We start from the raw sequence: 21,169 nt of genomic DNA, 5'->3' as shown, positions 1-21,169 counted from the left end.
AACATTTTCCAAATCAATTGGGGTTTCAATTGTTGGTTGGTACCCGTAAAACCTGGTCCCCAAGTTTTCTTCATAAAGGTCCCAGTTTGTTGATTTGGGGATACGATATGTGACAATTTAAATTTAACGTTTAAATGATCAAAAAAAGATGTAACACTCATGATCAGATAACGAAGGCTCGAGCTAATAAACGATTTCCTGCATTGATTATGTGCAGGTTTGTACTGCTCACAAATTTCATCCTATCAGAGCCTCTTAAATTTATATCTGTGCTGTCCCAAATGATATGGTGAGCATTCATGTCACTGCCAGTAAATCACTTTTGCTGCAGTATGATACAACCTTTTTGAAGTCATCGCTTGACGAAGGTTGGTTACGCGGCAGATATGCCGAACAATAGACATATTTCCTGTCTATGCCATCAATAGTCAACTGTGACAGCACAAATATCCCGAGTTGTGAGCTCCGATATGAGAGAAACATCGAGAGCACTATTTGCATGTATGCATGCTCGAGGAATTTCACGTGGATTAGTAATACCGTTCTTGTTGAAGGCAACGAAGACTGGGTTTAACAACTTTCCAGAGATTTATCAGTGCTACTCAAACCATTATCAATCAAAGAAATGCACATTCCATCTCCAGCACTTATCGTGCAACAACTAGAAGCAACCAAATAGTTTGGCTAATAATCACCTATAGCGAACCATGGAAGGAATTTTCTCAAATGTTTTAATCATTTTAATCCTACGAGTTGTGAAGAATGAAATCGTCCATTGTGCCAGAGCTTCGCTTAACACAGTAAGGGCAAAACCCAAGATATTCCGTTCACGACTGCATTATTTAACCTCCTGCAGCCATTCAGTCATCGGTACGGAAATACACCTTGACTTAGGAGTTCCTATTTTTGTGGCCTTTTACAACATGGAACAGGAAACCAGTGGATCAATTCTTGGTAGAACATAATTTCGCCGGAAGCCACACAGCTAACCTGTTTGGTGGACCTACCACCGATGCAGGTGGACCGTAGCCAGTTGGGAAACCGCTACCGACACTACACGACTATCTAGGCTGCTCAGAAAAGGAAGTTGACATTTATGGTCAACTTCCATGGGTGGCCGAGCAGCCGACCATAAATTAGTTTCATTGCTAACTCGGCAATTGTTTCCAATTGACATGCACCCACGCTTCCCAGAAGTATAAGATGCTAAAGACGTACTTAGGGCTAGATACATAAAGAATCATCAGTTAGATGTTTATTTTTTATTGTATGTTGTACATAAATTTGTTTCACCATTAGGTCTTTCGTCGAGGCCTTTATTTTTTATCTGTGGGCCCCTCCCGAAACAAAATGCTGGGTACGGGCCTGTGGCCAATGTCCAAATAGAAGCTTTCAAACGAGCCTTAGATTGTAGAAATCGGTTAAGCCATCTCCAAAAACAAAATTGAGCAAATAGAGCAATCGCTGGAAGGTGCACAAACATTTTCCGATCGCATCGAACTGAGGCGAATGATAGATGACAATAAGGGTCTTCGGGGCTTCGATGGAAAGCCGGTTTTCTTTCCAGCAATTCTATATTCTTTCTATAGAGAAACTCAGTTGGGCAATGGTGTGATCTGCGAACCGGTTGCCCCTCAACTCTATTTGGATAATCAGGGAATGGCTCTCATCTAAGAAAAAAAAGCTGAAAACCACAAGATCCGGGGATGGAAAACAGTAGTTTGATTTTATTGACATAAAATGTTAAACGATAAATCGGTTCTGATGGGACCTTCAGCGATGCCAAATAAATAAATAAATAAATCGTGTCTGTTTGTCACTTGTGAAGTTTCCGTAAAAAGTATAAGTATGCGAATTTTAAATTTTTGAAACATTGCACGCCAAATATTTGAACAGTACTGTTCAGAATAGCAAACATTTGTTATAATGTTTGCATCCTAACTGACTGGGTAGAAATAGACCCTATTAGCGAGGTTTGTAGAATCGAAACACTAGCCATGTTATGTGCGAAAAAAGTTTATTTAAAACAGAAAAAAAAATTGCAGTTCAAAATGTCTAATCTGCGTTATCCAATAATGCCATCCCCGACATTGGTGAAACAATTTTTTTTAATATGTACCAAAATGCTTGAAAAAATTGTATAAACTGTTCGACAAACGCAATTATTTATTAGGGCGGTAATATTTTATCATCTCACTAAGCCCCAACTTTACAGTAATGTCAATAAGAAATTGTAATAACAAATGACAAATCAAACGAATTAGATCTTTCTTCATCGGTTTCTGTATTTCTGGTTTTCTTAAGAATCTTGCGCATTGAGTACATTTTAAGAGTTGTTGTGCTTCAATAAAAAAAAGTAATGTTCATGATAAATAAAATATTTCAACAATAGAATGAAAAATCGTTAAGTAATGTTGCATGTAATATAAACTAAGAGATAGTTGTTGAATGTGATAACTAAATATATAAATAAATGAATAAAGTAAAGTAATAAATTAATCATTGCCCGCGATCTTTGGGCTTTGGACTTCCTATCCAAGTTGCTGGTGGATGTAGTCTAGATTCACGTTGTATTGAAACTGTTGGCATGGTCTGATCGTTCGTAAGTAACAATGACAATTTAAGCTGGTGTAGTTCTTAGATGTTGTTCGTTGTGTTTTTTTTTCAAACGTTTACGGTGCGGATGATGGGTTGCAAACGCCAGTGGATGACCACAATGTGCTGTCGGATGTTGGTGAGAATTGATTGACGCATTTTTTTTTGCTTTGTTTTGTTTTGTTTTGCAGCAAACTGTGTCCACTTTTGAACATTTCACCAGATTCGATAGATACTATAGGAATTCACGGTTGGACTCCTTCCTATAAGATTAAAATATGGTTTCTTACAATAAAAACGCCTGACGGATCGAATTTTAGATTGCGAAAAAAAAATCAACACACTAAACAAAAGCCACTAAGCTAACAAGTTATTTGATTAAGTATAATAGTTGAAATATTGTGGATAGATTTATAAGATTGATAAGCATTAATGTGTGCATTTTCTAATAAAAAAAATTAGTTAAGCAAGCTTTGCTTAAATATATGTATTTAGTATATCTGTTTTAGGCGAGGCCTACTTGTAAGTTATAGCAAGAATAGGTAAAACCACTTTACTCAAACAATCAGTAACTGGTTGTCTTCTGTCTGATTGTTCGAGTAAGCGATTTTTTCAAAAAAGTCGATTGCATGTTTTCGTTAAATATTAAATATTGTAGTCTCTTTGTTAGTTTGTTTTGTTGTTGTTGTAGTAAAATTCTTGGAGTTAGTGGTTGAAAGTTCTTGTAGTAAAAACTGCTTCATTCAGGATAGCACAAAGAAGGGTTTAGTAATATTTTTTTTTATCAAAGCGGTATTCTGAAGCTGCCCAAAGCGATGGGCAGTTCCATTTTGCTATTTTTTTTATCGTCTGCAGGCAGTTTCGGGGGCGCTGGTTGCTGCGTAAGGAGCAATCCTGACAGAGGAACGGCTTGCGGGTCCCGTTTAGCCACCGTGTGCCAACTCCGATCTGCCTTCGCGGTTTGTTTTTAATCAATGTCAGTTTTTCAAAGCAAAGGTTTATCCCCGGTTGTACAAGAGTTCCTTAGGTTAGTATAGCGTTTACAAAATCCGAGCGTATTTGCTGTTAAGGTAGCGTTTGGAGTGGAAATTGTACGACTTGATCTGATTACTTAGAGTGTAGTTCAGTTTTCGCTCATCTCGCTTCAAGCCAATGTTGGTGTAGTTGTACATCTCGTCAATGCTCTTCGGAGTCCTGGCGAAAGAAGGCGGGGAATCATCATCAAGTTTACGATTTCGTGATATAGTTTGACACTTACTTTCTCTCAGTCCGTAGCACCCGTTCGGCCCAGTACTGAGGACGAGGGATTTCTCCGGGCATTCCACGGGCACGCCGATCGAGATAATCGATGAGGTCATCGTAGTAGTTGTGGCGATAGTTGTACATGTAGTTGTACTGCAGAAATCTTGGACTGAAACGAACGTGCAGGTGTAGGTTTTTAGTTGGCGAGCCAAATTACTAGTTCATCAAGCCTTACTCACCGAACCCAGTGCTTGTAGAGTTGAACTTTGCGCCTCTGGAAGTCATCCACGATGGCCAGTGGCTCAGCCCCACGGGTGTCCTTCACGATGACATTGGCAGATGCATTTTCATCCTCCATGGTTCGAGCGCTGCCCTCGTCACTAAGCAACTATCTGAAACAAACAAAAAAACAAATACTCATAATCCATCTATCGATCGACAGGGAAAATTCTGGCAAGAACATAACAATTCCGAATACCCTTTCAACACGACCCGCTCGTTAACACCGTACACCTTTCCGGCCAAAAATAAATCAATCGACAGAGATAAATTCGCTTCGCCGTCGGTGACTATAAAATGTGACAACGATGCGATCTAGAAAATACTTCCACATTAAATTTAGACTTTCAAAGAGGACATGTTTCGCGGTCTCTTGTTTTCATCTCATGCATCAAATCACACTTGCAGCTGGCCGTAGTTGGGTGATTTATCTTGCACCACTCATCCGGGTCCTATGCTGGTAGTTTGGCTCCAATGTGACCGCGATGCGTTTTGGGCAATGGTTCAAGAAACAAAAAATAAAAAAAAGAATCCGCGAATTGGCGCGCAGAACAATCGAGACCGAATCGAGCAGTTGATTCACGCGCTTTATTTGGTAACTGATCGGATATTCACGTGACCTCCTCACGATTGTTTTATTTCTCGGACGAACTATCGAAGCCGCGTGGTGTAGCAAGTTTACACGGTTTAAACAATTTCTGCAAGCGCTAAGACTAGAATAGAACTTACACTTGCTGACGCATGCTGCAATCGAAAGAAGAAAAGTGTTCAATCGGAATGACACAAAACGGTTAAAACGTCCTTGCTCATGTACAGGGTCCGGCACTCGAAGTGTAACCAATTGAAAAGGCCATAAATTCAGTTTGGAAGATTACTTTTACTTAATTCAAAGTACAAAATGTGTAAAAATAATACAAAATTCAGAATCAATTCACTTTTGCTCGATATGACCACCTTTTGCCTTGACTTGATGACTTGAGAGAGCGAAGGAATTGCTTCGGCCAAACGAAGCAACTCCTTCGCTCTCTCAAGTCATTAAGTCAAGGCAAAAGGTGGTCATATCGAGCAAAAGTGAATTGATTCTGAATTTTGTATTACTTTTACACATTTTGTACTTTGAATTAAGTAAAAGTAATTTTCCAAACTGAATTTATGGCCTTTTTAATTGGTTACACTTCGAGTGTCGGACCCTGTACATGGAGTCCACCAGCAATTGCAGTACAACTAAAAGTCTGAATTTTATTGGTTTCTGATCGGTTTTCTGATTTGTTTTATTTTTTTTGACGTTAATACGTCTTACTGTACTAAAGGGCGAATTTGCCAAATTCGCCCTTTGAACGAATGGGTACAACTTAATCGTGAAAATCTCGACTTTTACTAAAAGCAACAACATAACTGGTTCTCCATACCACCAGAAATATGATCAGCAATTTATGATAAAAATTTTCAACAGTGTGAGATAACCACCGTACATAACTTAAGATTTTCCAAATGAATTCGACTTCATCACTTTTTGAAGCATTTCAAGTTGCAGTGGCAAGTAGCAGTTTTCTAATAATAAATTTAAATTTCTTTAAAAGTGATTAGCAAAAACTCACAAGATATCGACCTATATTTTTCGTGGTAGAGTACTTAAACGCAAAGTATTTCCAATGGAATGGTAGGCAAAATAACAGTTATGGAAAAATACTTTTTTCTTAAAATAACTATTTATTGAAATATCAGTTAAAATTAAATTATTAAGATTTAAATTGGGTGTTCAGCCACAAGTGGTGACTTTTCAGCCCTATTATATATATGATTTGGTTGTTACCATGAGGACATCATTTGCTTCCGCAATTCTGAGATTTTTGTGTAAGGAAAATTCTAAACCTACTTGTATTGTGTAATGGGGAAAAGGAACTTATATACTAACTTACTAACTAATAAAGAGAGCGAATCGATTCAATTGAAGATTACATCGATTTTTGTCGGAATTTGCTTATAATATTATGTGACATTACATCTAATGGCTCTATATTTGTGAGTCTGTGTAACTCATTTGTATTAAACCAGGGAGGACGCTTCAAAATCATTTTCAGAATTTTATTCTGAATCCTTTGAAGCGTTTTCTTCCTGGTGGAACAACAGCTTGACCAAATTGGTACTGCATAAAGCATGGCTGGTCTGAAAATTTGTTTATAAATTAATTGTTTGTTTTTTTTTTAGACAGAGCTTAGAATTTCTGTTTATAAGAGCATATAAACATTTAATATATATATTACACTTTGCCTGGATTCCTTCAATGTGATCCTTGAAAGTGAGTTTTTTGTCATATGTTAAACCTAAGTATTTAGCTTGATCAGAGCATGTCAATTCCAAGCCATTCAAATTGAGAATGTGATTATTGTTTGGTTTAAGAAAAGAACCTCTTGACTTATGAGGAAAGATAATTAATTGCGTTTTTGCTGCATTTGGTTTAATTTTCCATTTTGACAGGTAATCACTGAAAATATTTAAACTTCTTTGTAGGCGACTGCAGATCACTCATAGATTTCTACCTGTGGCTAACAGACTTGTGTCGTCACAGAATAGCGATTTCTGACAACCAACGGGTAGATTTGGAAGATCAGAAGTGAAAATGTTATACAAGATTGGAGCTACGCTCGAACCCTGCGGAACACCGGCTCGTACGGGTAGCAATTCAGATTTACAATTCTGATAGCTAACCTGAAGAGTACGATCAGTTATATAATTTTGAATTATTTTGATCAAATAAATCAGACATTTTTGCTATTAAACCTTTGTGCCAAACACTGTCGAATGCTTTTTATATGTCTAGAAGAGCAACTCCAGTGGATAACCCAGAAGATTAATTTGATTTTATCATGTTCGTTACTCTGACAAGTTGATGAGTAGTTAAATGTTCATTACGAAATCCAAACTGCTCTGGTAAAAAAATTAAATTCTCATTTATATGAGACATCATTCTCAACAAGATATTTTTTTCAAAAAGTTTACTGATAGAAGAAAGTAAGCTAATTGGTTGATAACTTGAAGTTTCTGATGGTTTTTTATCAGGTTTGAGGATAGGAATTACTTTAGCGCTTTCCATCTTTTTGGGAAGTAAGCTAGTGAAAAACACTTGTTGAAAATTTTAACCAGGAGTCTCAAGGCAGCATCGGGAAAATTTTCAATAAGAATATTAAAAATTCCATCATTACCAGGAGCCTTCATGTTTTTAAGTTTCCTAACAATTGATTTAATTTCATCGAAATTCGTGTCAATAATGTCATCTTGTAATAACACTTTAGTTGAATTATGATCATATTTCAGTGAGACTTCACTTTTAATAGGACTCACAACGTTCAAATTAAAATTGTGTACACTCTCGAACTGCTGAGCAAGTTTTTGAGCTTATTCACCATTTGAAACAAGTATTTCATTTCCTTCCTTTAGAGCAGGAATTGGTTTCTGGAGGCTTCTTAAGAACCTTAGAAAGTTTCCAGAAAGGTTTAGAATATGGTTTAATTTGTTCAACTTCTTTAGCGAAATTTTTATTTCGCAAAAGAGTAAATCTATGTTTAATTTCTAGTTGTAAATCCTTAACTATGTTTTTCATACCAGGATCACGAGAACGTTGATATTGTCGTCGACGAACATTCTTCAACCGAATGAGCAGTTGAAGATTGTCATCGATGATAGGAGAATTTAATTTAGTTTGAGCTTTGGGAACTGGAAAATTTCTAGCTTCGATAATGTAATGATTCAAATTATCAATTGCTGTGTCGATGTCCGCAGAATTTTCTAAAATAGTTTCATGATCCACATGATTTTCAATGTGAGATCCGTAATCCAACCAATTAGCTCTATGATAGTTGAAAATAGAACTAATTGGATTAATTAAAGCTTCGTTGGAAAGCTTGAATGTTACAGGAAGATGATCTGAGTCAAAGCCAGCTTGTGTAATCGGTTCACTACAAATGTGACTTTGATCTGTTAGAACCAGATCAATTGTAGAGGGATTTTTCACCGAAGAGAAGCAAGTCGGATTACTGGGATGAAGAACTGTGAAGTAACCAGCTGAGAGTTGATTATGAAGTATTTTACCATTACAGTTATTACGCAAAATTTTGATCGATACCTTGTGAGTTTTTGCAAATCGCCTTTAAAGAAATTTAATTGTTCGGCGGTGCATTGGAATGGCAAATATGCTCCAGCGATGAAATAAATTCCATGAATGGTTTCAACTTCGATTCCCAAGCTTTCAATAACTTTAGTATTGAAAGAAGGTAAAATTCCACCACCCATTCCAGTAAACCTGTCAAATCGATGAACCACATAATGTGGATTACTTTTCAATTTGACATTTGGTTTAAGAAAAGTTTCTGTCACAATGGCAATATGAATTTTGTTAACTTTGAGAAAAAATTATAAAATTCATCTTCACTCGATTTCAAAGATCGAGCATTCCAATTAAAAATATTCAAATAATTATTTAACATCACTGTTAAATTTTAAATTCATTATAATACTATTTGCGAATTGTCATCCGATTTGAAATGCTTCAAAAAGTGATGAAGTCGAATTCATTCGGATAATCATTTGAAAAAGTGGATCTTGTAGGTAGATCATTTTATTTTCAGTTATATCGCCTAAATCAACTTCATTTAAAGAAGCGAATGGCATTGAAGGAATATTTGTAGGTAGACTGCCATTAGAAGAAGATGATATGGCCGATCTACCTATTAATAAATTGTTTTCCTTAGAAGATTAACTGCAAGGCGGTACTGTGTTTTGATTATTTACATTAGAAGAATGAAGTGGTAGATTTCTTCCTGTTATACTAGCATAACTGACATTGAAAGAAGATGATGAGGAGGTCGATCTACCTGTCAATAAATTGTTTTCGTTAGAAGACGAATTGGCAGGCGTACCTGGTTCTTTTAAATTCGTAGAAATGTATGGAAGCATTTGACGTGTAGCTGGAACGAATCTACGACAGCAGTCCACGGCGGGATGTAAAACTCGTCACCGGCGACACGAAAGCTCAGGTAGGCCGGGAGGCAATGTACAGGCCCGTTATCGGGCTGGAGAGCCTGCACGCGATAACAAACAAAAACGGTCAACGATACGTTAACTTTTCAGTTTCCCGAGGAATGTTAGTTCAAAGCAACTTCTTCCCCCGCAAAGATATCCACAAAGCCACTTGGAGATCACCTGATCAACATACGAAAAATCAAATCGATCACGTTCTCATCGACGGGCGATTCTTCTCCGACGTCATCAATGTCCGCACTTACTGCAGTGCCAACATTTATTTTGACCACTACCCTGTCGCGGTTTGTATGCGTTCGAAACTATCGACGGCGCACAACACTCGTCGCACACGAACGCCGGGACTCAATCTCGAGCAGCTACGTAGCGTTCGTACTACAGAGGAATACGCGCAGCAACTAGAGCTAGTGCTACCAACGGAAGAGTAGCTTGGCGCGGCGACTCTTGAAGACATTTGGAGAAACATAATGTCCGCCGTGAGTAGAACTGCTGCAACCATACTAGGTACGAGGTTATCGAATCGAGGAAATGACTGGTTTGACGGCGAATGTCAGCAGTTGGTCGAAGAGAAGAATGCAGCAAGGGCGAGGATGCTGCAACACCGCACGAAGGGCAAACGAGAAACGATACAGACAGGCGGGGAACAGACAGAACACGGTTTTCCGGAGGAAAAAGCGCCATCAGGAAGTCCAAGATTGCGAAGCGATGTAACAGCTGTACCGCGCAAATGACACACGGAAGTTCTATGAGAAGGTAAACCGCTCACGTAGAGGCTACACGCCACAGGCCGAAATGTGCCAGTGGTAACCATCTCACGAACAAACGTGATCGACGGGTAGAAGCAGTACTATGACGAGCATCTGAATGGCGAAGCACAAGATACAGAGAAGGGTACAGGAATCAATCTGGGTGCACGCTCAGCCGACGACGGATTCGCAGCACCTGATCTGTCGAAGATAAGTGAGAAGATCGGCAAGCTGAGAAACAAAAAAGCCGCGGGCAATGACCAGTTACCAGGCGAGCTGCTCAAACATGAAGGAGAGGCACTGCTTAGAGCGCTACACTTGATATTTTCTAAGATTTGGGAGGAGGAGATTCTACCGCAGGAATGGATGGATAGAGTGGTATGTCCCGTCTACAAAAAGGGCGATAAGCTAGACTGTTGCAATTACCGCACAATCACATTGCTGAACGCTACCTACAAGGTGCTCTCCCAAATCCTTTGCCGTCGTCTATCACCAATAGCTAAGGAATTCGTTGGGCCGTACCAAGCGGGATTTACTGGAACCCGCTCCACTACGGATCACATATTCGCGATAAGACAAGTACTCCAGAAGTGTCGTGAATACAACGTACCCACGCATCACCTATTCATTGACTTCAAAGCGGCATACGACACAATCGATCAAGAACAGCTATGGCAGATAATGCACGAATACGGTTTCCCGGATAATCTGACGCGATTGGTCAAAGCAACGATGGATAGAGTGATCCCTTCGAATCTCGGAGAGGGCTACGGCAAGGTGATGGACTCTTTTGTATCTTGTTCAATATTGCCTTAGAAGGTGTGAATCGAAGAGCGAGGATCGACACGAGCGGCACGATCTTCCGAAAGTCCGTACAACTTTTTGGCTTCGCTGACGATATTGATATTGTGACACGTAACCTTCAGAAGATGGCAGAAACCTACATCGGACTGAATGCTAAAACTACTCGTATCGGACTGGCCATAAATGCGTCAAAAACAAAATACATGAAAGGAAGAGGCTCTAGAGAAGAAACACTACGCCTCCCACCACGAATATTGATAGACGGTGACGATATCGAGGTGGTTGACGAGTTTTCGAAAGAAAGGCACTGAGGACCATCTATGGCGGAGTGCAGATGGAAGACGGAACTTGGAGACGGCGTATGAATCACGAATTGCAACAGCTGCTAGGAGAACCTCTCATAGTACGGACAGCTAAAATCGGACGTCTACGATGGGCTGGGCGGTCATAAGGATGTCGGATGACAGCCCAGTGAAAATGGTTCATGAATCTAATCCGACTGGTACGAGAAGAAGAGGAGCGCAGCGAGCAAGGTGGTTCGATCAAGTGGAGGATGATCTGCGAAGCATCCGTGCCTTGAGTGGCTAGCGACGAGCAGCCATGGACCGAGTTATGTGGAGACGTATGCTTGATACAGCAAAGGACACCCCAGGACTATAGCTATTAGATCTGATCTGATCTTCAATTGAATCGATTCGCTCTCAGTATTGGTAATCTAGCAAATAAGTTCCTTTTTCCCCATTACATAAATTAAGTTTGGGCGTAGAACGGGTCGCTCCGAAATTCGTACCAAAACTGCTCAATTTCGATTAAAAACAGCATTGCATCAACATTGCTAGGGACGCTGTTGGATTTTGTCCGTAACGATCCAAAATTGTTCCAGTATTAACTGGTGACAAATCACGGGTTTTTGGTTATGACGTAAGGAAACCAAAGCTCAATCTTCACAATGGAGGCTGCCATCCAATCTTGTCTTTGGGTCGGACGAAAATCGAAGATGAGCAAAAAAAACACGTCCACGCACAATAGTTGTCAAAAGCTGTCTGGATATTCAAATTAGCCGAGATTGTCAACATTAGTGAACATACGAACCCACGTGCCTTTCATGTAGCCCTCCGGGATTCAATTCCCAACCCCAAACGAAGAGTCAGAAAGTTTTGCTGACCATAAGAGACGAATAACCTCCAGGTTGAAACCTCGATTATAAAAACAGAAACTAACTTCAACTGTGACAAATGAACGGCTGAATTTAATAATCAGATAAGAGTAACTTAGTTTGGAAACCCTTTAGTTTGCATTTTGAAACGCAAAAACCGGATGCAAACACCGGACACAGATTTGGCAAAGCAAAAATCGTTTAAAAAACATCATTTTTGCCAGAACCGGACAAAAAACTTTGCCTACAAAACCAAAACGGAAAACTAAGTCGGTTCTTCCAAAAATTAACAAATTAACAGCAAAAGTTATTTGAAGATAATTGTAGGAGACGATTTATTATAATTTAATCCTTTCGGTTGTTTTCTGATTCTTAAATAAGTGTACGATTTTTTTTCAGTGTATATTGTTTTAGTGTGCTTAATCGATTTCCATGAATTGTTTCTTTGACATGTTTTATGTTTATATTGATTTATTTAAACCCGGCTCTAACCAAGTTACGGTCTTTAACCAGGTGTTTCTTTGACATATTTTTTTCTCTCTGCAGTTAACGGTTTCCGAACTACATGTATAATTTTTTTGAACTCACTTGTAGGTGGAACAATGACAACTTTGATTATATTGAAAGAAGCGGACTATTTCGAACAAAAATTCTTCTGAAGATATGAAAGCTCTAACATTAACCCCTGAAGCACAAATAAAAAAACGCGTGTTTCGACATGATTGGGACTACTGTGCATCGATACTAATGATAATGATATTTTCTATCGGCTCGATAAATCTGGCGATGTGAAAAAAAAATAAGGTAATACATCACTCAATAATGCATGTGACTGATACACAGATGACGCTATCATTTTCTACTACTTCTGTCATTTTAGAACAATTGATTCAAAACAATTTCATGTGTTAGTTTATCATTCCTTCTCGAAAAGAAAAATTAGTTATATCTAATCGTAAAATAAAATTGCGTGATATAGATGAGACCGTAAAGATATCAGACCAATTGGACCATGAAAAAACTATTTTCAAAGTGGGTGCCACGTTTATTCACAGTAAATCAAAAACAACAACGTGTTGATGATTCAGAGTAGGTTATGTTTACAAATAAGAAATCGGATTTTTGGCATCGATATGTGGCAATGGATGAAACATGAATCCATTACTTCACTTCGGAATCAAAACGATCATCACTTGAGTGGACTGTAGCCGGTTAACAAAGCTCAAAGCGTCCAATGGCACAAGAGGCAGTTGGGATAATTAAAGCTTCATTATTTCGGGATGCACATGGTATAATCTTCATCGAATATCAAGAAAAACTTCAATAGCGAATACTACATAGCGTTGTTAGCTCGTTTGAAAGCAAAAAGCAACTTCATATGTCGAAGAAAAAACCTCTGTTTTTACAAGGGAATGCACCGATTTACAAGTGGTTAAATTGAACTAATTATGCTTCGAATTTCTTCTTCATCCACCGTATAGTCCAGATCTTGCCCTCAGTGACTACTGGCCACTCGGTAATCTAAAAAAAATTTCACCGATAAGAAATTCTACTCAAATGAAGAAGCAATTTCTGAATGTGAAACCTGATTTGATGCAAAAGACAAATCCATAAATAATCCATCCATAAATTACATGAAATGTTTGAAAACGAAAAAAAAAACTTTTAATGCCAAATATCTCAGAATCGCGTGACTCAGAAACGTCGAGATCTGGTGTTTTGTCGAAAAAAAATTTAAAACTTCGAATCTCTGTGACTTTTTAGAAGTAAAATGAAACTGGAATTTTTAAAGAACATATCACATTCCAAGTATAAATCATGATTTTGGAGACGTTTGACAACTATTGGAAACCAAAAATTTAGCGGTTTATCTAAGTTTTTAATCTAAGTTTCTGAATATCACTACTGATGAGCAACAGACAGAGAGAAAAGTTGAAAATGTATGAAATAGCGAGAATTGAAAGTTTTTAAAAAAGTATCGCACAGAGGAAGGATTCGAACTTTCTCCCAGAAAGTCGATTTTTTCAAAAATAATTGTTTTCGAGATGACACTAAATCTCGACGTTTCATGCAATTTGTAAACTTTTGGCATATACATTTTTTTTTCGATTTCGAAAATTTCAAGTACCCCCCCAAACGCCCAAACGCAAATGTCAAGCGCTTGGTTGAAAAAATGATGCCTACTATGTGACAAAACACTGAAGCATGCTTTTGTGAACTACTCGATTCAAGCTGAGTCAATTTGTGTCAAAAATGAGCCCAAATTAGTGTCACAAATTATTTAATAAAAAGAAAAAAAAAATTCGAGAAATTGTTTTGATTAAGGTGGATTAGGAAGTTTTTTTTTGTTTTGAAAGGCTGTCATCAAGGATATCTCATTTAAAAGAGTTTGGACTGGAGATAATTTTCCCAAAATTTCAACCCATTACCGAGCATAGTGATGGAACTAGGGCGTTTCTAATAATTTTTCATTATATTCGGTGCTTTTTTCATTTTTGGAGAACCAAAATATTTCAGTTCTTCTGGGAAAAATCTATAATCAATAATGCGTTTTCATTGAAGCTTTATTAAAAAAAACCTTTTTTAATCCACCTAGTGGTGTAATGATGCCTTTCTCATATTACCTATATTTTCGAAAACATCACTAGAAGACTCTGTCAAGATTTTTATCAAACTTAAATAAAATTAAATCTCTGGCATGAGCTACCATCACCTTTTCAATTTGGGAATAGTTATGTCAAGTTAATATAGATTTAAATTGATTACAAAATTGAACTAAGCAAGCTGTGTGCTAGGCGGTGGCGTTTTCTTCTTCTTTACCAGCACGTACCGATGCGTACCGATGTTGCATCATTTTGTATGCCAGTTTCAAAATTTGATACTCATTGCCCCACAATTTCGAATCCGGAAGTCGGATCTGGATGTAATTGGAATCATCGTTTTTGAAAATCGGTTTAATCGTTGCTGAGAAATCGAAGTGAGTTCCGATTTTGGAGCTTTTCTTCACTATTATCGATGCTTCCGGAAGCAGAAACCGAAGACTATTAGTCCCAAAGTAGATGTATATATCCGCTGACTATCAAATCTGCCAAGTAGATGAATTTAGTAGTAAGTTTTATAAAAATGTGCACCTCGTTTTGCCATCGCTTGTGGAAAAATACTCATGAAATTGAAAATTTTCACTAATCGCTCTGTAATTCCGGAACCGGAAGTTGGATCGGGATAAAATTCAATAGCGATCTATGGGACCGTTAGACCTTTCATTCCAAGTAACAATTTTTGTTACGCTAGCTTGTTTGTGACTAGTTTGCAACCAGATATTTGAGTGATTGTTACTAAAATCTAACCAGTTGCATGACTCAAAAAGCGCAGTTTCTACTAGTTTTTAAATCGGCTAAAAATAAGTTGTCGTTACGTTGTAATGCCATACTGAAATAACTTATCTTTTCATAACTTGAAAATAACTTGTTTTCAAGTAAACTAGTTGAAACTTAGTCACCAGCGACATTATGAACATTGAATAAATCCAGAATACTTTTCTATCATCAATGAAAAAGCCGAAGAGTACTTTTAATCACAAGCTTTATACAAGGTACAAATTCAACAACGATTTTAAAACAGTCGAGCGGAATTCAATTTTACTCAACTGTTTTTATGCGCCTTCAATCAAAATCTGTTTATAAAGATATAAAAAATAAACAACAAAATAACGCTATGTTCAGAATGCTCAAAATTATTCCAAGTAGAGTGATTTCTCATCATTTTAAATTCATATATCATGAGAATTATACAATTATCACAATCGATGTTCAATCTCTATATTATTTTCTTCGTGTTTATGACAGTGCATAGAACAAAAATGACTAATCCGTCTTTCACAATTTTCGGCAAAAAGTTGTTTTGAAAAAAGTAATATCCTAGTTTTATTTATGTTTCATACACTTCTTGAGAATCCATATTGTGTTCGCCATATTCAAGCCAACAAAGGTTGTTTTGTTTGCTTTTTCGTTATCTTAACGTTGGGAAAACCTACCGATAACTATCTGAATCAATGAAGAAATTATATGTTATAATCTTATAATATCTAAGTTATTACTACATCAATTCACAGTAACGATTTACATATACGCTTACGTATTTATAATGGTTCCGCAACGGAAAATAAACCTTTTTTCAACTAGCATAACAGTGTAACATAAAAAAACATGTTCGTGCTCTTGTCGCAACACAGTTGGGTTAAGCGATATCAAATCTAGTTACGGGTTGCTACTATTGAAGTCAAACAAACTTATTTTCAACTAGTAGCTAGAAGCATTGTTGTGATTAAAGATATGTTTGAATTAAGTAACGATAGCTTATAAATTATATTTAATTCAATATGACACAAAGGTGTTATTATTGGAAACCTAAATAACTATTTCGTAACTAGTTATGTTATGATGAAACATTGCTGTGACCATGTTTTAACCAGTATAACATAAAAAACATATTCGTGCTCTTGTTGCAACATAGTTTGGACATTGTCGTATCAGAACTAGTTGCGGATTGCTACTTGGGTTTGAATATGAGTTCGTGAAAATCGGCTCAGCTATCTCTGAGAAAATCGTGTGACATACACACACAGACATTTGCTCAGTTCGTCGAGCTGAGTCGAATGGTATATGACATTTGGCCCTCCAGGCCTCGGTTCTAAAGTCGGTTTTCACAGTGATTGCATAACCTTTCTATATGAGAAAGCAAAAATGAATGGTGCACATACTTCTGGAGCTAAGAAACTCTTCATGAGTATTCCTAAAACATCCTTGATTTTTTTAAATTTGCATTAGCGGACCAACAATCTTAGAGTATTTAAAGATCTCTGCAAGACTTTTGTGAGACAGAGACCCTTGGATTAGCGATGGAAGAGAAATGGATGGGTACACGGAAGTGCAGTAGATGAAACTAAAAAAATATCGAAAGATAACAGCTGGTAAACCTTCCCTCTACAAATGAAGTGTATGGGTGTGGGTGGGCCATCCAAAAAAAAAAAAAAAAAAAAAAAAAAAAAAAAAAAAAAAAAAAATCAAATTTAATGAAAATTAAATTAAAATCCTTGAATATGGCAATAAAAATGTTGAAATTTTTGCAAAATTGTTTTCAGTCCAAGTTCTTTCAAATGTTTCAAATTCTCTTTGGGGGCAGATTTCACATGGTTACCCGGCTATAGCCTTCCATGTACCCCTTCGATGATATTTTAAAATCGAAAATTTGCAAATTTGGACCGTCGGGCTGACCTATGTCCAGTTCCGCTAGAATTTTGCATAAGGAGTTTTTCAAGGTTCCTTATAATTTGGACACTAACACTTTACGAAAGTTAGAAATGATCTTTCTTCGAATACCGATTAATGATGAATTCGAGCATTTTTCTTAGTTTTTATCGAACTAAAATTTTTTATTTCGATTGTGAAATAAAAAGAACTATTGAGAAGATGAAATAAATCATCTAAAAATTATTTTCTTTTGCTTTCATTCCCTATTTTTAAATTCGAAGCGTTATGCGTAAACACAGATAGAAAAAAACCTTACTAAAAATGTGAGAAAACGAAAGGTGAAAATTATTTGAAGAAAATTCAAATCTGAATCAGTCACGACGAAAATCTAGTTGGTGTTCAAAAAAATGTGTCTTAATTTTAATGTAAGTTCGACAAAGAAAATTATTTGTAAACAAATCTAATATTTGGGGACGGGTATGCCGTGATAGGTTAGTCGATGTTTTTCATGCAGCCCCCCTGGGTTCAATTCCCAACCTCGCACATAGGGGGCAAATGACTTAAAGATTAGAACCTCTATAATCGGAACAAAAAAAGATCTTATATTGATATGTGAGTAATAATTCGAAAATTTACGTTGCATTGAATGGACAATAAAGACTTATTAAGGTTTACATTTTCACTATTGAAATCAACGTAGAAATGCCTGTATGTTCACAGTGCAATGTAATAAAATTTTAGAAAATTGTATCTCCACTCTTGTTATTACATTGACTGGTGTCGTGAGCAAATGATGAAATCTTTGGTTCGAATATTGCGACCGGTAACATCTGCTGTATTCTGTTACCGTTGAACGACATGTTTGAGTTTCCTGTCTCGCATGGTAGAATTTCGGAAGAATAATATATGGTATTTTTCAGCATATTTTTAACCGGCTTAACAGTTCAGCTTCAACAACAGTCAGAAATTGTTTCACTTCACCATCGTATGATGTTGGTCTATTACGTAACCGTTTTTGTTTTCTGCGTGGTGCACCAAAATCCTCATTCGAAAATTAACCCAAATATTGAACGGGTAACAATTTCCAAAAGAAAGCACTAAAAGAAACAGTCCATCAATTATTGAATTCCTTCCGTTGCCAGATTAAGCAGGGTAGGTCCAGGGTAGTCACAAATCACTCTGACCGCACAAATCATCTAATCGAGCTAATTTTAAACCGTCAAACTATTTACCGATCACTCAAATTGCACCGCTGCAGCCGTACCTGTGAGGACTCACTTGTTAATCCGGTGGAATGAACAAAGAGACTGACTTGGTTCCTACCGATTCATTATTAAATTGGCACCGGCATGGTGAGCGGGCCAACGAAAACCTGCCCGGTACATTTCACCTACCGCGGAATTTCCTCGACGCCGTTGGTATGGCATGGCATGGCATGGCAGGGCAGGGCAGGGAGGATCCTTTCTACGTGAAGCACCACTACCGACACAGCAGCATACACTAATCAGCTAGAGTTCGGTCGGACTCGATCAGCAGTGATTAGTTTTTTTTTTCGACTCCCGTGCGGATGCGAATTTATGTGTCTTCGTCGATATGTTCGTTTGCTCGGAGAAAATCCAACACGGACTTCACGCATGGCGCGGCTATCGTCTTTGGCGCGGTTGGTTGATTGAAGCTACCATCTGCAGCACGGTGGATGAAATCGGAGCTCTGGTGGAATCCCGGGTGAATAACTCATGACGGGTTATGAAAACATGTGCATAATTATACATTCTGCACTCAATAGGAATCCTGAGGGTTGATATTTGCTTTCAAAATCAATGCACTTTAAATTATTGTTACGTGTTGAACATCCAATCAAATGAGTTTGAGTTTGACCGAACTGCTTAATAGGCTAGTTGACATTTTTGAGTACAAAATAATTACCGCTGATTGGATGCGGAAGACACAAATCAAATTAATACAAAATTTCAATTGCAATAAATATAGATATTTTCTTGATTATATTTGCGGAATACGAAAATTTCGTTTTTTTGGTGATCACAGTTGAAGACAGTTGTAATCGAGTTAGTTTTAAATATCTATGGGCTTGTCACCTTGAATTAAAAGATAATGTCGAATTTCCAATATAAGATTAAACATGAGTTCAAGTTCATGAGATGTATCGTGTATGTCACTTATACCATTCAAACACCGGAACCTTAAGTGACAGCCATTTGAGCTTCAAAACTGTATAATGAAGCAATAGTAGCTGCCAAACATCTCCGAGAAAATATTTCAAATGTTCACTCACATACACACTTACACAGATATTCTCCGATCTCGTCGAGCTGAGTTGAATGCTATATAACAATATGGGTTTCCTAGGCTCCATTCGAATGTCAGTTTTGCCTGTAATTTTATTACCTTTCTATAGAGAAAGATAAAAGATAAGCCCCATACAAACTTCCTTGAATTTCATTCAAATCCGACTTCTGGTTCTGGAACTATAGAGTCATATGTGCAACAAAAAATGATAATAAACACACTAACTTTACAAAGTTCCTGAATTTTATTCCAATCTGATTTCCGGTTCCTGAATTACAGGGTGATTTGTGTAAAAGTTTCTATTTCAAATTACTTCTTCACTTTTCTCGGAGATTTCGTGACCGATTTTAATTATTCTAGATTCAGATGATAGATCATATGGTCCATATAAAACATCCAAATTTAATCCAGATCCGACTTCCGGTTCCGGAGGAGCACCAAGCCCGAAAAAAAGTTGGAGCGGTAATTTTGAGCTATCATAGCTCAGTTATTACTTGACCAATTTCGATAAATTTTACATCCTTGAATTTGGTGAACTTTGTAGATTATTTCAAGTATAATTTTTTATTGGCGATCGTTTAGGAAACACTAATAAAAATCTGATTTTTCCCGTTCCAAGTATTTTTTTCAAGCACAAAATAAGCCCTCTCTACATTCATGCGGCACGTGCATCGCGAATCGGATAGTGAGAATCTTTGTTGCTAATCAACCTATTTTAGAAATTTGTTCACCATTGGAAAGGTACTACTTACAGAAATAAAATGCACTGAAACAAAACGGAAAATAGGGTTGCCAACCCAAAGTTATAAAGAAAACTGTAGATAAATGACATTAGAAAAGGTGAGACTTTTTACAATGTTCATAAATATCTCGAAATTCAAAGCGATGACCTATATATTTTTACACATCATTCGATTGCTGGTGATTCCAGCTACAATTTTTGTCCAACTACCATTCTTGCACTATCAAAAGAAACCCGTAAAAAATCGATGAATTTATAAATATATATAAATTTTTCATTTTTTTCACATGTTTGTATATAACTCAAAAATTAAAGCGATGACATGAACATTTTTTTTTATTCAAAATATTGGAATCATTACCAGAAACAATTTATTGAAGAACAAAATCATATATCCGTTCAAAGAATCTCAAGAAATTTGATACAAATACAGAAAATTTCTATTATTGGGAAAATTTTGCCAAACAAAATCAAATCAAAACTTTTAAATTTTATGACATGTTTTTATGTTTTTTTTGTTTTATGTTTTTGCCTTTCTCTATAGAAAGGTATTAGAATTGCTGGAAAACCGACTTTCGAACGGAGCCTCGGAGACCCATAGTGTTATATACCATTCGACTCAGATCGACGAGATCGGAAAATGTCTGTGTGTGTGTGTGTGTGCACTTTTCGAAGATATTTGAACATGCTCATTTTTCTCAGAGATGGCTGAACCGATTTTAACAAACTTGGGCTCGTTTGAAAGCTACTGTCGGGCCATTGATCAAGTTCGAAGATCAAATGGCTGTGACTTTTGGTTCCGGAGATATGATGGTATATGTGAAGTAACCGACAAAACACGTTGATTTTTACCGCTCTTATATATATATATATATATATATATATATATATATATATATATATATATATATATATATATATATATATATATATATATATATATATATATATATATATATATATATATATACATAAGGCTGCCAAAATTTTGGGATCACCTCTATTTTCGTTA

At 36.9% G+C, this 21,169-nt stretch overlaps 1 protein-coding gene across 4 annotated transcripts; it reads right to left on the bottom strand.

Moving 5' to 3' along the window:
- Positions 1–2,260: 2,260 nt before the first annotated feature.
- On the bottom strand, positions 2,261–18,498 carry LOC131435307 (flightin). Of its 4 annotated transcripts, XM_058603019.1 has the most exons (5): positions 18,341–18,496; positions 4,077–4,229; positions 3,854–4,006; positions 3,707–3,789; positions 2,261–2,858 (listed from the first exon to the last, which is right to left on the bottom strand). In XM_058603019.1, exons 2-5 carry the CDS (start codon positions 4,193–4,195, stop codon positions 2,812–2,814), a joined length of 402 nt encoding a protein of 133 aa, XP_058459002.1. In that variant the 5' UTR covers positions 4,196–4,229; positions 18,341–18,496; the 3' UTR covers positions 2,261–2,811. The 4 variants fall into 4 exon arrangements, with proteins under 4 accessions (XP_058459002.1, XP_058459000.1, XP_058458999.1 ...); XM_058603017.1 differs by having other exon boundaries at positions 2,261–3,789; positions 18,373–18,498; XM_058603016.1 differs by having other exon boundaries at positions 2,261–3,789.
- Between the last annotated feature and the right edge of the window lie 2,671 nt (positions 18,499–21,169).

The sequence above is a fragment of the Malaya genurostris genome, chromosome 3 (genome assembly GCF_030247185.1).
Source record: "Malaya genurostris strain Urasoe2022 chromosome 3, Malgen_1.1, whole genome shotgun sequence".
NCBI classification, from domain to species: Eukaryota; Metazoa; Arthropoda; class Insecta; order Diptera; family Culicidae; genus Malaya; species Malaya genurostris.
The sequence above is the reverse complement of the archived record's forward strand: the minus strand, read 5'-3'. Positions and strand labels throughout refer to the sequence as shown.

Bases quoted from the DNA above. Each gene is read 5' to 3' on its own strand.
- LOC131435307 (XM_058603017.1), bottom strand. From the start codon at position 4,195: ATGGAGGATGAAAATGCATCTGCCAATGTCATCGTGAAGGACACCCGT. The intron at 4,007-4,076 runs GTGAGTAAGGCT...CGTTCGTTTCAG, and splicing joins CTCTACAAGCACTGGGTTCG to TCCAAGATTTCTGCAGTACA. The intron at 3,790-3,853 runs GTAAGTGTCAAA...TTCTTTCGCCAG, and splicing joins GTGCTACGGACTGAGAGAAA to GACTCCGAAGAGCATTGACG.